The sequence below is a fragment of the Eschrichtius robustus genome, chromosome 11 (assembly GCF_028021215.1).
Source record: "Eschrichtius robustus isolate mEscRob2 chromosome 11, mEscRob2.pri, whole genome shotgun sequence".
Lineage (NCBI taxonomy): Eukaryota > Metazoa > Chordata > Mammalia > Artiodactyla > Eschrichtiidae > Eschrichtius > Eschrichtius robustus.
Window position 1 is genome coordinate 52,421,050 of NC_090834.1, and position 23,455 is coordinate 52,444,504.

The 23,455-nt window shown below is 39.0% G+C and overlaps 2 protein-coding genes across 10 annotated transcripts in view; one reads left to right on the forward strand and one right to left on the reverse strand.

The window, feature by feature from the left end:
- Positions 1 to 18,300, forward strand: part of CCDC90B (coiled-coil domain containing 90B) — a 49,898-nt gene extending 31,598 nt beyond the window's left edge. The window contains exons 3-8 of one of the 7 annotated variants that reach the window (XM_068556381.1): positions 3,341 to 3,442; positions 4,494 to 4,535; positions 4,635 to 4,706; positions 4,802 to 4,855; positions 6,683 to 6,797; positions 17,448 to 18,300. In XM_068556381.1, the coding sequence (XP_068412482.1) occupies positions 3,341 to 3,442; positions 4,494 to 4,535; positions 4,635 to 4,706; positions 4,802 to 4,855; positions 6,683 to 6,797; positions 17,448 to 17,584 (522 nt within the window). In that variant the 3' untranslated portion in view covers positions 17,585 to 18,300. Of the gene's footprint in view, positions 1 to 3,340; positions 3,443 to 4,493; positions 4,536 to 4,634; positions 4,707 to 4,801; positions 4,856 to 6,682; positions 6,798 to 7,701; positions 8,108 to 17,173 lie in introns of those variants that run through there. The other 6 variants (XM_068556379.1, XM_068556380.1, XM_068556383.1 and 3 more) reach the window with 6 other exon arrangements.
- ANKRD42 (ankyrin repeat domain 42) overlaps positions 10,353 to 23,455 on the reverse strand; it is a 69,145-nt gene continuing 56,042 nt past the window's right edge. For all 3 annotated transcript variants that reach the window (XM_068556374.1, XM_068556376.1, XM_068556373.1), the window contains one exon: positions 10,353 to 15,961. In XM_068556374.1, the coding sequence (XP_068412475.1) occupies positions 15,940 to 15,961 (22 nt within the window). In that variant the 3' untranslated portion in view covers positions 10,353 to 15,939. The remainder of the gene's footprint in view (positions 15,962 to 23,455) is intronic.

Below are 23,455 nucleotides of genomic sequence, written 5' to 3' on the forward strand. Positions count from 1 at the left end.
AACTTAAGAAGTGAGAGGCAGTGCTGGGGACTGCTCATATATGATCTTATTTAATCTCTCTAACAACCTTGAAAAGTAGGTAGAATTATTCTATTTTACCACTGAAGAAAGGATCAGAGAGGTTCAGTAATTTGCAAGAGTTGTCATTGTGGTGCTATGGACAAAAAGCAATAATTTTATATGAAGGATAGAATAAGCTAAATGAACTTAACTGTAGAATAATAATTCATAATCTGTCAATCATGAATTACTGTGTTTAAGAATCTGTTTTCTTTCTCTGGTAATATCTTTTTAATTTTAATTTTTTAAATTTAGGCTTTCTTCTTCAGATAAATATTTCACAGCAGAGAAATATTAGGATTTCTTTCTTACATAAAATTAGGAGCTCTTGCATAAAATGTCATTACTTTAAAGGTCATGAAAGAGGGAAATTTTTGAAAGATTTTTACTGTAATATCCAATTAATTATATATTTAGAATTAAAAGCATTCAGCCCCTAGATTTAACTTAACTTTAAATTTGTATGTGTATTATTTTAGCTATATTTATTCAGGATCATAACAGACTATTAAATCCACCAAAGAAAAAGCCACTCATTTAATCCCCCCAAACCTTTGAGCTATCCTGAAAGAGCTAATGGTACTCTTAAATCAGATTTTTAAGTTTCTCTGTAATATAAGCAGTGAATTAAAACTGTTGTTTGAGGAATTTTTATGCTGCCAGGGCCATTTAATCTTACATTTAAAATGTAGGATTGGATGTAGGAACACTACTACTGAACTTCTGGGTTTTTTATTACTGGTGTATGAAATCAAAATCCCATTCCATCCTTGAGCCATAGGCTATGAAGCAAACAAGCTTCATACTTGATCACTTCAGAAAGAGCCATGCTAAGTCATGTGTGCTCAGTCTGAGAATTCGGTTATATTCTGAACTTGCTTATAGTCTGAATAACATTCATATTCTCTGGTGGCTCCACAATAGTTACAATGATCACACTTTTAATAGATTTGTCTGGATTATATTTTTCCACTTAAAGTTTTTGAAGATGGACATACATGCTATCTTATAGGCTATTTGAGTCCCAAACTATTTAAAGGCGGAAAGGGAGATAGAAAGAGTTTAGAGTCACAGTACAGTAATTCCTTATTCTCAAGTTCAGAGTCTATAAGAAGTATGTAGTTACATTTTCTACTCTTCTCTATGTAGTTCTGGTAATAAAATAACATTTTATTAAAGACTTAAACAAAAATAATATTATAGTTAATGTCTTAGAACTTCATAATGATATTTTGGGTGAACAAGACCGACAACCCCTAGAGGCCACTTCTGTATGACTTCTGAGGTAATTCTCATGAATATTTCAAGCAGAACTGCATAAAAGAAAATGAACCTCCTCCCCAGTAATATAGATGAGGGTTAGGGAAGGCATTAGAGTCAGGGATGTCTATTGTACACAGTAAAAAATACTTTTTAATTTTATGATAGGAATAATATTTAAAGCAAAACTCCATCCACATCAAAACACTGGAGTCACACTGTCCTGCTTCAGCCATTAGACACCTGTCTCATCACATTCATCGAATGCTAACTGTGCACCAAGTATTACTGTAAGCATTTTACATGCATTATATGATTTAATCCTCAAAACAACTCTATAAGGTATAGGTAGTTATTATTCCCATTTCAGCAAAGAGGAGGTCAAAGAAGCAAAATAACGTGCCTAAAGACTCATAGTGATGGCAGCGTTTGGATTCAAACCCAGGCAGCCTGACTCCAGAACTCACTTTTTTAACCTCCAGTCTATGTGGCTGTGCCATCTGAGAGCTGTTTTTGAAGAAGATGTGTGCATTCCAGACCCTTTGAGGACTGAGTCATTCCATAGCCATGCATCTGGAACTATAGTAGCCTCTGTTTTCTAAACGTCAAGGCAGTTTTGAAATAGCCTTTCTCACCCACATTGTGGTCAGTGGAGCACTGTAACCCCAACAGTGCACTCCTAGCCACAAACTATGACAAAATGGGGGTTCCACTAGGCATTCTGTTCTTGTTTGGGGTTTTCTGTTTTGTTTATAAACCCTGTTATAGACGGTCTTTTTCAAGGTTACACCATCTACTTTTTCTTTTGATTAAAAAGGGATAAAAGATGAGTCAGCAAGCTACACGATTTTGAGAAGTTTAGTGGTGAAAGTTATATTTTCCTTGTAAGACTGCTTTAAATCATTTCTACAAAAATGTCCCTCCCTAGCAAAGTAAAAGTTTATAAGTCTATCAGATAGGGCTTCCCTGGTGGTGCAGTGGTTAAGAATCCGCCTGACAAGTGTAGGGGACCAAGGCTCGATCCCTGGTCTGGGAAGATCCCACATGCCACGGAGCAACTAGGCCCGTGAGCCACAACTACTGAGCCTGCACTCTAGAGCCCACTAACTCCTGAAGCCCGTGCACCACAACTCCTGAAGCCTGCTCACCTAGAGCCTGTGCTCTGCAACAAGAGAAGCCACTGCAATGAGAAGCCCATGCACCACAACAAAGAGTAGCCCCCGCTCGCTGCAACTAGAGAAAGCCCACACGCAGCAATGAAGACCCAACACAGCCAAAAATAAATAAATAAAATAAAGTTTAAAAAGAGAAAGAAAGAACTTGTGTGGTGACGGAGGTGTTAACTAAAAACTTAAAAAAAAGAATCTATCAGGGGCCACCTTTTCTTTCACAAATTCTTTGTAGTGCCAAATACAGGAAAGATACTCAGGAATTTAAACCAAACTATGTTATACTGACAATTATTTAAACCATACTTCTATTTTATTACCTGACTTCTAAGTCTTATTCAGTATCCTAGAAATTTCTGATGGCAGAAGATCCTTCAAAATCAACTTCCCTGGCGGTCCAGTGGTTAAGACTCTGTGCTTCCACTGCCTGGGGTGCAGGTTCGATCCCTGATTGGGAACCAAGATCCCACATGCCATGCAGCCAAAAAAAAAAAAAAAAAAAGCAAAGCAATGAAAGATAAAAACTTTCCCATGTAGATATTTTAAAAATAAATAAACAAAAAAAGAGTATTTGCTGAGGAACTCTTGGAGGTTAAGTAAGCATTTAATTGGATTCTTTCATTGAAAAGACCTACACATTTGTTTCTCTTCACGGGGAAATACTTTTTCTTCCTTGAATCTCCCACTTGTTTTCATTTTGATATTTCAGATATATAGGTTTCACATGTTTTGTTTTTTACTTAGCCAAGCAACATTATACCCTGTAGCAAGACAATAATTTTTTTAAAGTTTCATGAACAATTCCATGCGAGGGGATGGCATCACTAGGTTATTTTAATTTTGCATTTTAGGAAATAACAGTACAACAGTTAATGGCTCATTTGGACTCCATCAGGAAAGACATGGTCATCCTAGAGAAAAGTGAATTTGCAAATCTGCGAGCAGAGAACCAGGTGATACAAGTCTCAATTTATTACTAATAAAATAACTGATTTCATAAGTATCCTACTTGGTGAAGAATAGGACCCCAAAACAATTTCATGTGGTTATTAAATAATTATTAGCAAGTTTTTAGATAAAAGTATACATGTTTAACCATACCTAATCTATGTATACATCATAGTTTCTTGCATACTGAAGAATAACACTTGTATCTTATACAGGTCACATAAAAGAGGAAATCTTTGAGCTACATATATTTTATTAAATTTCTAGTGTAGTTCAGAATAATGTTCTCAGAACTGATAGTAATGTGGCATTTTCCATTTTTTTTGGTTCTGTAATAATTATTTTGTCACTTAAGAGAAAAATGTTTCTGTAATTCAGTCAGAACTTTGTTGTTACCCACTAGCTTAAAATATTTTAAAATTTAGAATATCAATCTTTTTTTTTTTTTTTAAATAGAATACAGTAGGTCCCCCCTTATCTGCATATTTGCTTTCCACAGTTTTAGTTACTTGTGGTCAACTGCAGTCTGAAAATATTAAGTGGAAAATTCCAGAAATAAACAATTCATATGTTTATGTCACACTGTTCTGAGCAGCATGATGAAATCTTTCACCGTCCCACTCCATTCCCCCCCAGGACATGAATCATCTCTTTGTCCAGTGTATCCACACTGTATATGCTACCCACCCATTAGTATGAGAAAAAACGTAGTACGTATAGGGTTCAGTACTATTCGAGGTTTCATCCACTTGGGGTCTTGGAACATACCCGCAGTGGATCTGGGGGGACTACTATATTGAAACATAAATACATTGTCTAATGTTATGTTCCTAATTATTTTCTGAATACGATGAACTATTAGTTCTTTAGATGAACTATTAGTTCTTTTTTTGTCTTTATTCTTAATCAGATAATGTATTAGAAATCCACAGAATGTCCAATTTTTGCTTATGCAGGGTTTTTGCTTATGCAGGCCCCTGATAGATTTTTTTTAATAAATCATAATATGGACTTTTGGTTTAACACCAATTGTGTGTGATCTTTCTTTATACCTAGAAAATGAAAATTGAATTAGAACAAGTTAAGCAACAACTGATAGTAAGTGAAACTTTTTTCCCCACTTCAGAATAGTTCATTAATTTCAGAACAAATATTCATTACAAGATCACTTTTTTACTATTTTTATTTTCTTTAAAGAATGAAACCAGTCGAATCAGAGCAGATAATAAACTGGATATCAACCTAGAAAGGAGCAGAGTAACAGATATGGTAATGTGCTTTTAAATGTACTTTTTTGCACTTACTCCTTTTTAATTCCTTTTAGTCTTCTTTTTTTTAACCGCTTGATAAACCATATCGTTTAGTTTACAGATCAAGAAAAGAAACTTATGGAGGCAACCACAGAATTTACCAAAAATGTAAGCTGCTATGTAAAAGTTTCTCTTCTGTATAGCTCTCATGCCTTATGTAACTGCCTTTATGTGTATCATTTTATAAGTTTGGACTTTAACAAGCTAGCCCTATAGAATCCATGATTTCCTCATAGCTATTATAGTTAACCAGTACTTTGGGGGAAGCTGCTACCAGGTGGATGGTAGTACCTGAGCTGTGACTTCTGAGTCAGAATCAAGCTTTCCAGGTAGCATACTTTTTTTTAACTAAATTATTTTTATATGGAAGAGAACTATTTTTTAAAAAAGACAAGGATTCACAATTAGTATTTCATTGAATGCCTAGGTTCAGTCAAATAAAAAATTTTTATGTTAGATACTGTTTTACTTACCTTTTTTGTCTATTAATTTATTTAATCCTCATATCAGCCTCTGTGTGAGGTAGGCACTCTATTCCCATTCTACCAATTTGGAAAGTGAGGCAGAAGGAAGTTAAGGTCACACAACTAAAAAGTGGTAGAGCCAGATGTCAACCTGGATTCTAAACTCCATACTCATAACTACTGTTTACCTCAGTAATCCTAAATTGTGATCATTATTTAATCTCTGTGGCTGAGTAAAACCTAGCTTTCTGACTCAGCCTAGTCCTTTTCTTAAAAGTTAAAAGTCACTCGGTCTGCAGTCTAACATAAGAGACATCACTCTTGATTATAATTCAGTAGACGCAAAGGTCCCATTTGCCGTTCTAAGCAGCCTATTCCCTTCTCTAACTTCTTGGCCAGATAAAGGAGATAAACAAGGAAATCAACAAATTCTCTCCCAGCTAATTTCTGAGCTCTAAATATCATCTTATTTCTCTTTCTACCCCTTAGTCCCTATGCACATAGCATTCAGTGTTACCCAGCAAGCATTTCTGCCATCTCCTTTAATATTGGTGCCAGTTCATATTATAAACCCAGTTGGTTTTTCCTTTTGCAAAACATATTTAAAGTTTTAACCATGATATCCTAAGGACTTTATACACATAAGGTGATAGTTCTGTGACTAACATTTTTCCTTCTTAGCTTATCCTCATATATTTAGGTCTCAAATACAGGCATACCTCAGAGGTATTGCAGGTCCATTTCCAGACAACAGCAATAAAGCAAATACTGAAATAAAGTGAGTCACACAAATTTTTTGGTTTCCCAGTGCATATAAAAGTTATGTTTACAATATACTGTAGTTTATTAAGTGTGCAGTAGCACTATGTCTAAATAAACAATATCCATACCTTAATTTAAAAATAAGAACTGCTACAAGATGCTAACCATCTTCTGAGCTGTCAGTGCGTGGTAATCTTTTGCAATAGTAACGTCAGAGATCACTGATCACAGATCACCATAATATAGTAATAATGAAAAAGTTTGAAGTATTGCAAGAATCACCAAAATGTGACACAGAGACATGAAGTGAGCAAATGCTCATGGAAGAATGGCGCCGATACACTTGTTTGACTCAGGGTTGCCACAAAGCTTCAATCTGTTTAAAAAAAGCATGCAGCATCTTCGAAGCACAATAAAATAAGGTATGCCTGTATCTTCCTGTGAGGTTTTTAGTAGAATGTGCCCAGAATGTGATAATCCTAAGAAATAGTCTCCAAATATCAAAGTAGAAGGAATACTTTTTGTCAATTTGTAATATTCATGTAGTGTTATTTTTTCTTTTTAATATCACTGTGCTTTTTTACTGTGTTTCCCCACTTAAAACTTCTGTTACACAAAATTAGCCCATAAGTGAGGATTTCTAAAGTAAACATTTTTCTCCATGATACACAGGGACAAAATTTAATTGTCTTATTCTTAATTACTACAGGATACCAAAACCAGAGGTATTATTTCAGAGACCGGTAACAAAATTGACACTGAAATTGCCTCCTTAAAAACCCTAATGGAGTCTAACAAGCTTGAGACAATTCGTTACCTTGCAGGTAAGGCTGTGTTTGTCAGAGAAAGGAATTACTGTCATTTAATTTTCGGACTTATTAGCTCCTACCTCCCAAGGGAGCCATGGGGCACAGAAGAAAAAAAGGAGGAGCTGTAACAGATCTCCTTTATTGTTTGGTTCCCTGGAGTACTTGGAAAATGTAAGTTTAATAGGCAGTAAATTTAGGATATAAGTTTAACAGGCAACTCTGCATCCTCCTAATAGGAAAAAGCATATGGATGTCAAAGATAAACGCAAGTACAAAATGATGCAAAGATACACTGGGTATTCCACAATGAAAAAAATGAAAATTTTTAGATAAAGATCACCAAAATAGATATAGACCATTAAAAACCACAGCAAGCAAAGGGGCAAAAGCTACCTCCTATCTTGAATCCAACTGACAGAGCAGGGATACTACCCAAAATTAGATTATTTGTCACATACTGAGTTCCTCAAGTACCATGTGACCTGACCAATTTACAGACCCCAAGGAGTTAGAAAGAATGCCCTAGTCGAGTAGTACTTTTTTCTTTGTATAAAAAAGTAATATATTTTCATCCTAAATTGTTCATATAATTCAAAAGCAATATAGTGAAAGTGAAAGCCTTCTCCCTCCCCATATGTATTTACTATTAGTAGTATATATCTTTCTAGGCTTTTCCTTCTATATGTGAACATTGCAGATTTTTTAAATAGTAATTAGATGATACTGTACAGAGTACAACGTCTAAAAATTTAACCGCGTGTCTTGATTATCTTTCCACATGAATACATATACAGACTTTTTTTTTTTTTTACTAGAAAACATACTCTTCCATTGTATGAAAATACCATAATTTACTTATCCAAACCTCTATTAACAGACATTCTGCTCCCAATTGTTTTTATTAAAAACAATATTGCAGGCTTCCCTGGCGGCGCCAGTGGTTAAGAATCCACCTGCCAATGCGGGGGACACGGGTTCGAGCCCTGGTCCGGGAAGATCCCACGTGCTGCAGAGCAACAAAGCCTGTGCGCCACAACTACTGAGCCTGCACTCTAAAGCCCATGCTACAACTACTGAAACCCATGTGCCTAGAGCCCGTGCTCCGCAACAAGAGAAGCCCCTGCTCGCCACAACTAGAGAAAGCCCACGTGCAGCAACGAAGACCCAATGCAGCCAAAAACAAAATAAATAAGTTTATAAAAAAAAAATATTGGACCGAATAGCCATATATATGTGTGAGTAAATATACACATACCCCTTTATGCCCTCATGCTAGTATTTCTATATAATAAATTGCTTATGCACATCTAAAAATTGGGGTCAAAAAGATAGGCACATTTGAAAATTTATGTTATTGTCCAAAATAAAATTGCTGCTTTATACCATCCGTGATTTTCTGGGTAGGCACTAATCATGTTGAAGCGGCAGCAGGAGTAGAGATGGAGCCCCTAGCCCTCAGCTGATGCACACCCCCACTCCCCCTTCCTCTCTTCAACTTGAATGACTTAGCGTCTAAGATCCATTTGAAGAAAGGGTTCTAAGGCTAAAACAAGTTTTGAAAACCCCTATTCTAGCAAAGCCTCTGGAACCAGAGATCTTCTGTCCAATAGGAATGCTAATGGGAAATGCCAAATCAGCGCAGTTTGCAGTGTTCATTCCCACTTTCAAAAGAGACCTCAAAGCACCCCAGGTTAGGAAGAGCTTCGTATTCCACTCAGCTTCTTCTAGTGTATTTACCTAAAGAGTTATCTTCCTTTCCTTTTTTCACTGAGGATTTACAACTAACAGTTCTGAAGGCACCACCCTTTATTTTTAAGAGTAACAGCAACTTCCTTGGAGACAGGTACACATAGTGTTGAGTCCTGCTTCCACCACTTGCTAGCAGTAAAACTTTGGGCTTGTTGCCTCGTCTGTATGATGGGAATACTATCAGCAACCTCATAGGGTTTTAATTATGGCTAAATAAGATGATACATGAAATTCTTTAGCACACTATCTGGAACATGGTAAGTAGTAGCAGGATCAAATGAGAGAATGTATAATTGACCAGTGGCAACAAGACAAGAAACTGTTGAGTGTTATTCTTTTTTTTTTTTTTTTAATTTATTTATTTATTTATTATTTATTTTTGTCTGTGTTGGGTCTTCGTTTCTGTGCGAGGGCTTTCTCTAGTTGCGGCGAGCGGGGGCCACTCTTAATCGCGGTGCGTGGGCCTCTCACTATCGCGGCCTCTCTTGTTGCGGAGCACAGGCTCCAGACGCACAGGCTCAGTAGTTGTGGCTCACGGGCCCAGTTGCTCCACGGCATGTGGGATCTTCCCAGACCAGGGCTCGAACCTGTGTCCCCTGCATTGGCAGGCAGATTCTCAACCACTGCGCCACCAGGGAAGCCCCTTAAGTGTTATTCTTTCTCCTCAACTGTCCAGCTTCCCCCTGTGTCTCAGAGAGACCTAATCCCATTTCTTAAAATTAAGGAAATGATCTTGTCATTAATCAAGTTTCAGTAAGTAGTGTGATCAAATGGGATAATGTATAGATTTACACATTAAAAATAGGATAGGCTTAACTATGAAAGGCTGTTTCTCATGTGCTTTTTTTTTTTTTTAATTGTTTGGCTGCGTTGGGTCTTCTTTGGCTGCGTGCGGGCTTTCTCTAGTTGCGGCTACTCTTCGTTGCAGTGCGTGGGCTTCTCATTGCAGTAGCTTGTCTTGTTGCGGAGCACGGGCTCTAGGTGCACAGGCTCAGTAGTTGTGGCACGGGGGCTCTAGAGCACAGGCTCAGGAGTTGTGGTGCACGGGCTTAGTTGCTCCACGGCATGTGGGATCTTGCCGGACCAGGCCTCGAACCCTTGTCCCCTGCATTGGCAGGCGGATTCTTAACCACTGTGCCACTAGGGAAGTCCCTCTTGTGTCTTTAATCATAGACGTTTGCTCTTCATCTCAGAGTCTCTATTTTAAAATCATGGCTGTTTAAACAGACTAGAATCTAGGGAGTCCCTAAAAGCCTCACCCAAATTCACCTTCTTAAGGAGAACAGAAAGGTTTTCTATCCAGAATGATGTAACATAGAGAGCAGGTGGTATATTAACTATTTAAAAAGCCTGATGTGGGCCTTCCCTGGTGGCAAGAGTGGTTAAAAATCCGCCTGCCAATGCGGGAGACACAGGTTCTAGCCCTGGTCCAGGAAGATCCCACATGCCGCGGAGCAACTAAGCCCGGGCGCCACAACTACTGAGCCTGCACTCTAGAGCCCGCAAGCCACAACTACTGAGCCCACGTGCCACAACTACTGAAGCCTGTGCTCCTAGAGCCCATGCTCCGCAACAAGAAGCCACCGCACTGCAATGAAAAGTAGCCCCCCGCTTGCCACAACTAGAGAAAGCCCACAGGCAGCAACGAAGACCCAACACAGCCAAACACAAATAAATTAATAAATAAATAAATTTAAAAAAAATAAAAAGCCTGATGCTTTCTCTGCCTTTTCTTCTACCTCATTGAGTTTTTTTTAAAGGGTTTCCATTAAAATTTCATTTTTTATTTATAAATTTTTAATAATTATGAAATCATTTTTTTTTGCCATTAAATTTTTTTTTTAATAATTGCTTCACCATACTGTGTCAGTTTCTGTTCCACAACAAAGCAAATCAGCCATATGCATACACATGTCCCCATATCCCCTCCCTCTTGAGCCTCCCTTCCATCCTCCCTATCCCACCCCTCTAGGTCATCGCAAACCACCAAGCTGATCTCCCTGTACTATGCTGCTGCTTCCCACCAGCCAACTATTTTACATTCAGTAGTGTATATACGTCGATGCTACTCTCACTTTGTCCCAACTTTGCCCTCCCACCCCATGTCCTCAAGTCCATTCTCTATGCCTACCTCTTTATTCCTGCCCTGCAACTAGGTTCATCAGTACCATTTTTTTTTTTTTTAGATTCCATATATATGTGTTAGCATACTGTATTAGTTTTTCTCTTTCTGACTTACTTCACTCTGTATGACAGACTCTAGGTCCACCTCACTACAAATAACTCAGTTCCATTTCTTTTTATGGCTGAGTAATATTCCATTGTATATATGTGCCACATCATCTTTATCCATTCATCTGTTGATGGACATTTAGGTTGGTTCCATGTCCTGGCTATTGTAAATAGTGCTGCAGTGAACATTGTGGTGCATGTCTCTTTTTGAATTATTGTCTTCTCAGGGTATATGTCCAGTAGTGGGATTGCTGGGTCATATGGTAGTTCTGTTTTTAGTTTTTTAAGGAACCTCCATACTGTTTTCCATAGTGGCTGTATCAATTTACATTCCCACCAACAGTGTAGGAGGGTTCCCTTTTCACCACACCCTTTCCAGCATTTATTGTTTCTAACTTTTTTGATACTGGCCATTCTGACTGGCATGAGCTGATATACCTCACTGTAGTTTTGATTTTCATTTCTCTAATAATTAGTGATGTTGAGCATCTTTTCATGTGCCTCTTGGCCATCTGTATGTCTTCCTTGGTGAAATGTCTGTTTAGGTCTTCTGCCCATTTTTTAACTGGATTGTTTGTTTTTTGATATTGAGCTCCATGAGCTGTTTGTATAGTTTGGAGATTATTCCTTGGTCTGTTGTTTCATTTGCAAATATTTTCTCCCATTCTGAGGGTTGTCTTTTGGTCTTGTTTATGGTTTCCTTTGCTGTGCAAAAAGTCCCATTTGTTTTTATTTCTGTTACTCTAGGAGGTGGGTCAAAAAAGATCTTGCTGTGGTTTATGTCAAAGAGTGTTTTTCCTATGTTTTCCTCTAAAAGTTTTATAGTGTCTGGTCTTACATTTAAGTCTTTAATCCATTTGGAGTTTATTTTTGTGTACGGTGTTAAGTAATGTTCTAATTTCATTCTTTTACATGTAGCTGTCCAGTTTTCCCAGCACCACTTACTGAAGAGGCTGTCTTTTCTCCATTGTATGTTCTTGCCTCCTTTGTCATAAATTAGGTGCCCATATGTGCGTGGGTTTATCTCTGGGCATTCTATCCTGTACCATTGATCTATATTTCTGTTTTTGTGCCAGTACCATACTGTCTTTATTACTGTAGCTTTGTGGTATAGTTTGAAGTCAGGGAGCCTGATTCCTCCAACTCCGTTTTTCTTTCTCAAGATAGCTTTGGCTATTCGGGGTCTTTTGTGTTTCCATACGAATTGTAAGATTTTTTGTTCTAATTCTGTGAAGAATGCCATTGGTAGTTTGCTAGGGATTGCACTGAATCTGTAGATTGCTTTGGGTAGTATAGTCATTTTCACAATACTGAGTCTTCCAATCAGAGAACATGGTATATTTCTCCGTCTGTTTATGTCATCTTTGATTTCTTTCATCAGTATTTTATAGTTTTCTGAGTACAAGTCTTTCATCTCCTTAAGCAGATTTATTCCTAGGTATTTTATTCTTTTTGTTGCAATGGTAAATGGGAGTGTTTCCTTAATTTCGCTTTCTGATTTTTCATTGTTGGTGTATAGGAATGCCAGAGATTTCTGTGCATTTTGTATCCTGCAACCTTAGCAAATTCATTAATTAGTTCTAGTAGTTTTCTGGTGGCATCTTTAGGATTTTCTGTGTATAGTATCATGTCATTGGCAAATAGTGACAGTTTTACTTCTTCTTTTCCAATTTGTATTCCTTTTATTTCTTTTTCTTGTCTGATTGCTGTGGCTAGGACTTCCAAAACTGTATTGAATAGGAGTGGCGAGAGTGGACATCCTTGTCTTGTTCCTGATCTTAGAGGAAATGCTTTCAGTTTTTCACCATTGAATATGATGCTTGCTGTGGGTTTGTCATATATGGCCTTTATTATGTTGAGGTAGGTTCCCTCTGTGCCCATTTTCTGGAGAGTTTTTATCATAAATGGGTGCTGAATTTTGTCAAAAGCTTTTTCTGCATCTATTGAGATGATCATATGGTTTTTATTCCTTAATTTGTTAACGTGGTATATATATCACATTGATTGATTTGCATATATTGAAGAATCCTTGCATCCCTGGGATAAATCTCACTTGATCATGGTGTATGATCCTTTTAATGTGTTGTTGGATTCTGTTTGCTAGTATTTTGTTCAGGATTTTTGCATGTATGTTCATCAGTGATATTGGTCTGCAATTTTCTTTTTTTGTGGTATCTTTTAGTTTTGGTATCAGGGTGATGGTGGCTTCATAGAATGAATTTGGGAGTGTTTTTCCCTCTGCAATTTTTTGGAAGAGTTTGAGTAGGATTGGTGTTAGCTCTTCTCTAAATGTTTGATAGAATTCGCCTGTGAAGCTATCTGGTCCTGGACTTCTGTTTGTTGGAAGATTTTTAATTATGGTTTCAATTTCATTACTTGTGATACGTCTGTTTATATTTTCTAATTCTTCCTGGTTCAGTCTTGTAAAATTGTACCTTTCCAAGAACTTGTCTATTTCTTCATGGTTGTTCATTTTATTGGCATATAGTTGTTTGTAGTAGTTTCTTATAATCCTTTGTATTTCTGCAGTGTCCATTGTGATTTCTCCTTTTTCATTCCTAATTTTATTGATTTGCATCCTTTCCCTTTTTATCTTGATGGGTCTGGCTAAGGGTTTATCAATTTTGTTTATCTTTTCAAAGAACTAGCTTTTAGTTTTATTGATCTTTGCTATTGTTTTCTTCGTTTCTATTTCATTTATTTCTGCTTTGATCTTTATGATTTCTTTCCTTCTACTGAATTTGGGTTTTCCTTGGTCATCTTTCTCTAGTTGTTTTAAGTGTAGGGTTAGATTGTTTATTTGAGATTTTTCTTGTTTCTTGAGGTGAGACTGAATTGCTGTAAACTTCCCTCTTAGAACTGCTTTTGCTGCGTCCCATAGGTTTTGGGTCGTCGTGTTTTGTTGTCATTTGTTTCTATGTATTTTTTTATTTCTTCTTTGATTTCTTCAGTGATCTCTTGGTTATTAAGTAGTGCACTGTTTAGCCTCCATGTGTTTGTGTTTTTCAGTTTTTTTCCTCTAATTGATTTCCAGTCTCATGGCATTGTGGTCAGAAAAGATGCTTGATATGCTTTCAATTTTCTTAAATTTTCCGAGGCTTGATTTGCAACCCAAGGTGTGATCTATTCTGGAGAATGTTCCATGTGCACCTGAGGAGAAAGTGTATTCTGCCACTTTTGGGTGGAATGTTCTATAAATATCAATTAGATCTATCTAGTCTATTGTGTCATTTAAAGCTTGTGTTTCCTTACTTATTTTCTGTTTGGATGATCTGTCCTTTGGTGTAAGTGGGGTGTTAAAGTCCCCTACTATTATTGTTACTGTCAATTTCTCCTTTCATGGTTGTTAGCATTTGCCTTATGTATTGAGGTACTCCTATGTTGGGTGCATAAACATTTATAATTGTTATATCTTCTTCTTGGATTGATCCTTTGATCATTATGTAGTGTCCCTCCTTACCTTTTTTTTTTTTTTTTTTTGGCTGTGTTGGGTCTTCGTTTCTGTGCGAGGGCTTTCTCTAGTTGTGGCAAGTGGGGGCCACTCTTCATCGCAGTGCACGGGCCTCTCACTGTCGTGGCCTCTCTTGTTACGGAGCACAGGCTCCAGACGCGCAGGCTCAGTAGTTGTGGCTCACGGGCCTAGTTGCTCCACGGCATGTGGGATCTTCCCAGACCAGGGCTCGAACCCGTGTCCCCTGCATTGGCAGGCAGATTCTCAACCACTGCGCCACCAGGGAAGCCCCCTCCTTATCTCTTGTAACAGTCTTTATTTTAAAGTCTGTTTTATCTGATATAAGTATTGGTACTCCAGCTTTCTTTTGATTTCCATTTGCATGGAGTATCTTTTTCCATCCCTTCACTTTCAGTCTGTATGTGTTCCTAGTTCTGAAGTGGGTCTCCTGTAGATAGCATATATATGGGTCTTGTTTTTGTATCCATTCAGCCAGTCTGTGTCTTTTGGTTGGGGCGTTTAATCCATTTACATTCAAGGTTATTATTGGTATGTACCTATTACCATTTTCTTAATTGTTTTGGGTTTGTTTTTGCGGGTCTTTTTCTTCTCTTGTGTTTCCCACTTAGAGAAGTTTCTTTAGCATTTGGTGTTACTGAATTCTCTTAGCTTTTGTTTCTCTGAAAAGCTTTTGACTTCTCCATTGAATCTGAATGAGATCCTTGCTGGTACAGTAATCTTGGTTGTAGGTTTTTCTCTTTCATCACTTTTAAGTATATCCTGCCACTCCCTTCTGGCCTGCAGAGTTTCCACTGAAAAATCAGCTGATAACCTTATGGGGATTCCTTTGTATGTTATTTTTTGTTTTTCCCTTGCTGCTTTTAATATTTTTCCTTTGAATTTAATTTTTGTTAGTTTGATTAATATGTGTCTTCGTGTGTTTTTCCTAGGGTTTATCCTGTATGGGACTCTCTGTGCTTCCTGGAGTTGGGTGACTATTTCCTTTCCCACATTAGGGAAGTTTCCACTATAATCTCTTCACATATTTTCTCAGAACCTTTCTTTTTCTCTTCTTCTTCTGGGACCCCTGTAATTCAAATGTTGGTGCATTTAATGTTGTCCCAGAGGTCTCTGAGATTGTCTTCAATTCTTTTCATTCTTTTTTCTTTATTCTGCTCCTCAGCAGTTATTTCCACCATTGTCTTCCAGCTCACTTACTTGTTCTTCTGCCTCCATTATTCTGTTATTGATTCCTTCTAGTGTATTTTTCATATCAGTTATTGTGTTGTTCATCTGTTTGTTTGTTCTTTAGTTCTTCTAGATCTTTGTTAAACATTTCTTGTATTTTCTCAATCCGCGCTTCCATTCTGTTTCCGAGATTCTGGATCATCTTTACTATCATTACTCTGAATTCTTTTTCAGGTAGATTGCCTATTTCCTCTTCATTTATTTGGTCTTGTAGGTTTTTACCTTGCTCCTTCATCTGTGACATATTTTATTGCCATCTCATTTTTTTTTTTCTTTTATGAGTGGGATTGTGTTTCTGTTTTACTGGTTGTTTGGCCTGAGGCTTCCAACATGAGTTTGTAGGCTACTGGGTAGAGCTGGGTCTTGGTGCTGAGATGAGGAACTCTGTGAGACCTCACTCTGATGAATATTCCCTGAGGTCTGAGGTTCTCTATTAGTCCAGTGGTTTGGACTCGGAGCTTCCTCCTAACCCCGGGCTCACAAATCAAGATCCTGCAAGCTGCATGGGGTGGCAAAATAAAAAAAGAACAATAACAAAGTAAAAAATAAAATTAGACTAGGAAACTAACAGATAGGTTAGAAATAATGTAAAAATAAAAATATAGATGAATCAACAACCGGAAGGTACATCAGTACCACAATAGTAAAAAAGGGGAGGAGGGGAAAAAAAAAAAAGATGGGGAGGGTGTTGGGTGTGGAGAGCGGGACCTAAGCAGGGCAAGGTTTGGGCAGTGGGCAGGGCCAATGCTCAGGACCCACAGGGCTGGAAAAGGCCCCGGGGGCTCTGGGGGTGAGGCTTAGGCTCAAGGAATGGAAGGGACCCAGGCATGCCTCCCACCCCTCGTTTCAGAGGGCAGGGGACCTCACCTGGGAGCCCAGCAGGCTTCCTGGGCTCGAGTGGGCAGGGCAAACGCCCTCCTCTCCTCTCCTGCTCCTCCAGTCTGGGGTCTGGGTGGGCCCCTCCTGCCTGCCTCTCCTGATCTCCCCAGCCTCCCTCCTATGCCCCCAGTACCAGTGTAGCCGGGTGGGGGGGGAAGGGGCAGCCTTGGAGGGCAGGGGACCAGCCTGGGAGCTCAGCAGGCATGAAATCATTTTTAAATGTACTGAAAAGGCAATTAAAATTTTCTTATGGATGATATGGATGTCTGTTTTACTGGCTTAACTACATAACTTTTTAGTACATGTAAGAAAGGTGGTTTTTCACTTTCAAATTATTTCTAAAATTAGAGTTTGTAATTATTTAAAGTAGTCATTGTTAATAATGCTAATGTTAATAATGACTTTAAACACTTTATAGATTCTAACTGACATAATCTACACTTTTAAATTACTGTCATCCTTATTCTGGTTTAAAATACAGGAAGCTTTTAAGAAGAATTGGTATTAATCCAGCCCTAATGGATATCCTTTATCCTTAGCTTAATTTTCTAGCGAATGAAAAACCTGAAGTAGAAAATTGGTTGGATTGGGAATTCCCTGGTGGCCCAGTGGTTAAGACTCCATGCTTCCAATGCAGGAGGCGTGGGTTTGATCCCTCATTGGGAAACTAAGATCCCACATGCTGCGCAACACAGGCAAAGAAAAAAGAAAAGAAAATTGGTTGGATTTCCTGATTTTGCTTTCAATTTAAATTGAAGATGACATTATTCTCTTTGTCTCTGCAAGACAATCACAAATGCATGACCTATAACATGTTTTCTTCTTTTCACAGCCTCAGTGTTTACTTGCCTGGCAATAGCATTGGGATTTTATAGACTCTGGAAATAACAGTGAAACTACTATATTATGCTCCTACTCCTGCCACTGTTGACTTCTTAGAACAAACACTGTGCCAGGATGGATTTACTCTGAACATTGAAAGTTGAAGTAGAAACTTAATACAACATTATTTAAAGTACATATGGACTAAAGGAAATGTTTTAGAATGGGAAGGTGTATTTTGTCTTTGTTTTTTATATATGTCTTTATTTCGTTATGTTGAAAAGATGCTCTTCAAAACCTGATTGATGGGGACTTCCCTGGTGGCGCAGTGGTTAAGAATCCGCCTGCCAATGCAGGGGACACGGGTTCAAGCCCTAGTCCGGGAAGATTCCCACATGCCGCGGAGCAACTAAGTCCGTGAGCCACAACTACTGAGCCTGCGCTCTAGAGCCCGTGAGCCACAACTACTGAGCCCTCGTGCCACAACTACTGAAGCCGCACGCCTAGAGCCTGCGCTCCGCAACAAAGAGAAGCCACCCCAGAAGAGTAGTTCCGGCTCGCCGCAATTAGAGAAAGCCCCCGTGCAGCAACGAAGACCCAACACAGCCAAAAATAAATAAATAAATAAATAAATAAATTTATTTTAAAAAAAAAAAACCTGATTGATTTGAGATAAACAGGCCTTTTGTCTTTATCCTTTTGATAGCTTACAGAAACTGAACCAGAGTTTTCTTGTTTGCTTGAACAACTGTAAATCATACAGGATTTCTTTGGTATGTGTTGCAAATTTGTTTAGCTATAAATAGGGAATCTAAAGTATAGAGCAGTCAAAAGACTGACCTTGTATGGTCCAGCGAGTGAGAATCAGAGGCTCTCCAACTAAATTTTTTTCAAAGAGCTAACAGCTGGGTTGTTTTCAAAACAAAACTTTCTGTATTTTGATACAAAATATCTCAGAATCCTCTTGCCTAAGAAAATTCTTGGCACACTGTAGATAAATTTGTGTTGGATTAATAAATAAAGACCATATAGGTTCCATTGTAATAAACTCTACAGTACATTTGCTCACTCAGTAAATAAGAATGCCTTCTATGGGCCAGACAACATGCTGGTACCCATGTGCACAGAGCTGAACATGGCTTCCTTATCATGGAACTGACAATCTTAGTTGGAGAAGACAGACAGTAAACAGGTAAATTATTCATTTGTTACAGTTTAAATATGCTAAAATATTGAGGGGGAGTATTTTTTTTTCTCCATGTGAAGGAAGCTCCAATAGCATAACATTGTAATCACTCTTCCTTCAACCACCCTGCCCTAGGTGATTAAGTAAGGTGAAAGGAGAAACAAGGCCCAAGTAGCCCAGCCACTTCTCCCCATTCCTGTTTGGGACCAGCCTGTCTACAGAGGGCATTCATTCTGTAGGATCAAGTTCACCTCTGCAGGGTGAGGCCTACCCTAGTACAGTGATACTTGGGACAAGGTAAGTCTGTCTGTCCGATTCGGGGGTCAGTGATAAGTTTACTGGACTGAAGATACTAACCACATTCTCCAGTATCAGTTTTATCAGTAAGTAAAGGTATTATTTAGGTCCTTATATCAGTTCATTTTTTTGAGTTTATTTTTGTATATGGGGTTAGAGAATATTCTCATTTCATTCTTTTACATGTAGCTGTCCAGTTTTCCCAGCACCACTTATTGAAGAGATTGTCTTTTCTCCGTGATACATTCTTGCCGCCTTTGTTGAAGATTAATTGGCTGTGTGTGAGTTTCTCAGCTCTCAATTCTGTCCCATTGATCCAGATGTCTGTTTTTGTGCTAATACAACACTGTATTGATTACTGTAGCTTTGTAGTAATGTCTGAAGTCTGGGAGGGTCATGCCTCTAGCTTTGTTCTTTTTCCTCAGAATTGCTTTGGCAATTATGGGTCTTTTGTGGTTCCGTATAAATTTTAGGATTATTTGTTCTAGTTCTGTGAAAAATGTCATGGGTTGTGGTCAGAAAAGATGCTTGAAATAATTTCTATCCTCTGAAATTTGTTGAGGCTTGTTTTGTGTCCTAGTATGTGGTCTATCCTAGAGAATGTCCCATGTGCACTTGAAAAGAATGTGTATACTGGTTTTTTGGGGTGCTATGTCCTGAAGACATCAATTAAGTCTAACTGTTCAATTGTGCCATTTAGGATCTCTGTTGCCTTATTGATTTTCTGTCTGGAAGATCTGTCCATTGATGACAGTGCAGTGTTGAAGTCTCCTACTCTTATCGTATTCCTGTCAATTTCTCCCTTTATGTTTGGTAGTATTTGTTTTATGTATTTAGGTGCTCCTATATTGAGTGCATATATGTTAGTGAGTGTACTACCCTCTTCTTGTATTGATCCTTTTATCATTATACAGCGTCCTTCTTTGTTTCTTTATGGCCTTTGCTTTTTAAAGTCTATTTTGTCTTATATGAGTATTGCTACCCCCACTTTCTTGTCATTTCCATTTGTATGAAATATCTTTTTCCATCCCCTCATTTTCAATCTATGTGTGTCCTTCACCCTAAAGTGGGTCTCCTGTAGGCAGTATATTGTAGGTTCTTGTTTTATTATCCAATCTGCCATTCTGTGTCTTTTGATCAGAGCATTTAGCGCATTGACATTTAAAGTAATTATTGGTAAGTATATATTTATTGCCATTTTAAACCTTGTTTTCCAGTTGATTTTGTATGTCTTCTTTGTTCCTTTCTTCTTTTTGTGTTTCCTTTTGTGGTTTGATAGTTTTCTTTTGTATTATGCCTGAGTACCTTTCTTTTGGGTTTTTGGTAATCTATTGTGTTTTTTTGATTTGTGGTTACCCTGGTTTTCAACTATGTTAAACTGTCACTATATCTGCTTGCTTTAGACTGGTAGTCATATGAGCTCAAACACATTCTAAAAGATCTACATTTCTTACTCCCCTTCCCTACATTTTGTGATTTTCATGTCCTATTTTACATCTTCATGTTTATCCTTTTCTGTTCAATCACTTTCACAGAATTTTTGGGATTGTTTTTTAACTGTGTACTGTCTTTTTTTTTTTTATTTTTTAATTTATTAGTTATATCTGGTTGCATTGGGTCTTCATTGCTGCGCGCGGGCTTTCTCTAGTTGTGGTGAGCGGGGGCTACTCTTCGTTGCAGTGCACAGGCTTCTCATTGCGGTGACTTCTCTTGTTGCTGAGCACGGGCTCTAGGCCGTGCGGGCTTCAGTAGTTGCAGCACGTGGGCTCAGTAGTTGTGGCTCGCAGGCTCCAGGGCGCAGGCTAAGTAGTTGTGGTGCACGGGCTTAGTTGCTCCATGGCATGTGGGATTCCCCCCAGACCAGGGCTCGAACCCGTGTTCCCTGCATTGGCAGGCAGGTTCTTAACCACTACGCCACCAGGGAAGCCCTGTCCTGTCTTATTTAAATGATCTTCAATCCTTTTATATATTTACCTTTTCTATTGTGAGTTTCCCTCTCCTATAGATTGTTGCTTCTTTTCAATTTAGAGAAGAGCTTTCAATATTTCTTTTAAGATAGGTTTAGTATTGCTGTTTACTCAGTTTTTGCTTGTCTGAGAAATTCTTTTTGTCTCCTTCTATTCTAAATGATAATCTTGCTAGGTAGAATATCCTAGGTTGCAGGTTTTTCCCTTTCAGGACTTTGAATATATCTTGCCATTTCCTTCTGGCCAGCAAAGTTTCTGTAGAGAAATCAGCTGATAGCCTTATGGGGGTTCCCTTATAACTGTTTTTCTCTTGCTGCCTTTAGAATCCTCTCTTTAACTTTTACCATTTTAATTATGATATATCATGGAGTAGGTCTGTTTTGAGTTCATCTTGTTTGGGACCGTCTGTGCTTCCTGGACCTGGATATCTAATACCTTCTTTAGGTTTGGGAACTTTTCGGCCATAATTTATTCAAATACATTTTCAATCCCCTTTTCTCTTTTTTCTTCTTCTGGGAACCGTATTAGATGTAGTAGATTGGTGTCCTTTATATTATCCCATAGATAGCATATGTTCTGTCTGCTGTTTTGATGGGGTGACCTCCATTATTCTATCTTCCAGATCACTTATTTGTTCTTCTGCATTATTTACTTTGCTGTTTATTGCCTTTAGCTTTGGTTTTCATCTTGGCAATTGAGTTGTCTAATTTTGATTGGCTCCTCTTTACAGTTTCTAGTTCCTTGTTACAGTGATCTACATTTCTATCAATAGTCTTTCTTAATTCCTTCAGCATTTTTATTACCTCCTTTTTGAACTCAGGGTCTGGTAGACTGTAGAGGTTTCTTTCACTGTTTGTTTGTCCTTCCAGGGGATTTCTCTTGTTCTTTTAATTGGGAGTAATTCCTTTGCTTCTTTTTTCTTATATTTCTCTGACTACGAATTTAGGAGAAGCAGTTATCTACTGTGGTGTGGAAGGGCTGTTTTTATGTGGGAGCATCCCAGTGTAGCCTGCTTGCATCCAGTATCTTTGGTGCAAGGGCTGTTTTTGGTATCGATGCTTGCCACGTCTTTCCTCAGTGTGTGCTGGCCATTATCCCCTTGATAGGGGAGTGTGATTGATTAGTGTCATGGTGCCCAGAGCCCACACTGGATGTTGGGCAAGGACTCCTCTTTGCTCTGTGGGTGTCACAGGCCTGTCAGGGGCAGGGTCTGCTCCCCAGTTGTTGTAGTGGAAATCCCCAGATCTGGTTCTAAGCTGTGGTGTGAAGTAGACAGGACTGGAGTGCTCCCTCTGGGAGAGGAGCCACTGCATGTTCCTTCCCAGGAGCTGCCTGCCAGGACGTGGGATTCTGTGATGCCGCCTGCCACCCGGTGTGTGCACCCACAAAGATCAGTGTTGCTGGCACTGCCCTTTGGGCCCACCTCCTCTTGGGGGCCCTGGTAATAAGTTCAGAGCATACGCGCTCACCAAGCCACCGGCGCATAAACCCACTGGAGCTGCATCCCCTGAACCCGCGGACAGTCAGCCCAGGGCGCCCTCAGGCACACGTGTGCAGTTCCAGTGAAAAGTCCGCCAGAGCAGGAACCTGCCAAAGCTGCATCCCAGCAACCACAGTGGGATGGCCAGCTATCAGTTCAGCTTTCAGCCCCACCTCCACATGCACACACCTCCAGTTATGGTCTGGACCACACTCCAGACCCTTTGGTCTGTCTCCATGCAACCAAACCAAGTCCTCTCCTCGGGTCTGTCTGCTGAAGCCCGAGTTTCAGCACCCAGTCGCTGTGCACACCAGCAGGCGCACATCTTGGGCTGGGAAGTGTGGTGACGTGGTCTGGACCTTCTGTGTTGGTCTCTCCATACCCTGCAGTGCCTCAGGCCAACTCTCATACCCTCCTCTCCAGCCTCTGAAGCTCCCTATCTATCTGACCTGGCATACCTCCCAGCTGGTGTAGGAGGTTCCCAGGGTGAGGTTAGCATTATTCTTTCACAGCTCCCTCCCAGGGGTGCAGGTCCCATCCCAATTCCTCCTCTTCTCCCTTTTCCCTTCATCCTACCCAGTTACATGGGGATCTTTCTTGAAGCTTTGGTTGTATGAGATCTGGAAGCATTCAGTGGGTGTTCTGTGAGAACTGTTCCACATGTGGATGGATTTTCTGATGTATTTGTGGGAGGAGGTGAGCTCCACATCCCTCTACTTATAAAGGGAAAATAAATGAGGCAGTGGAAAACACTATGGTCATCACCAACACTAAAATTAGTGATGGTCATTTTGTCGAATAGCTGCATTGACTATATATATAACAGTGAATATACTAAATGATATATATCAACTCACCTATTTTTCATCGCAGTCCTCTTAAGTAGGTGGTATTATCTTCATTTTACAGCTAAAGAAACCAGCTAAGTGAAGTTAAGGTCACACAGTTATAACTTCACACAGGTGAAGTTGCCAAGATGACACAGCAGATAAGTCACAAGACTTTAACTCAAGATTTTATGCTCTTAATAGTAAGAGTAATCTCCAAGTTGAGTTCTCTGAGAACTCACTGTAGTTGTGATTTGCATTTTGCTAATACTTAGCAATGCTGTCCAGGCTCTTCTTTCCATGTGTCCTGGCTCCTTTTTGTCTTATGCTCCATCACCCCTGGTAGTGCTCTCATTTGCAAAGTTCAGTGACTCACTACCACCCCACATTCCAGAAGAAGAAAGGGGAAGGTGTGGGAAAGCCCTTTCCCTTTAGGGACATGACCCCTAAGGTTTTACACACCATTTTTGCTCACACTCTATTGGCCACACTTGGTATCTTAGCTGCAAAGAAGACTGGGAAGTCAGTCCTTATC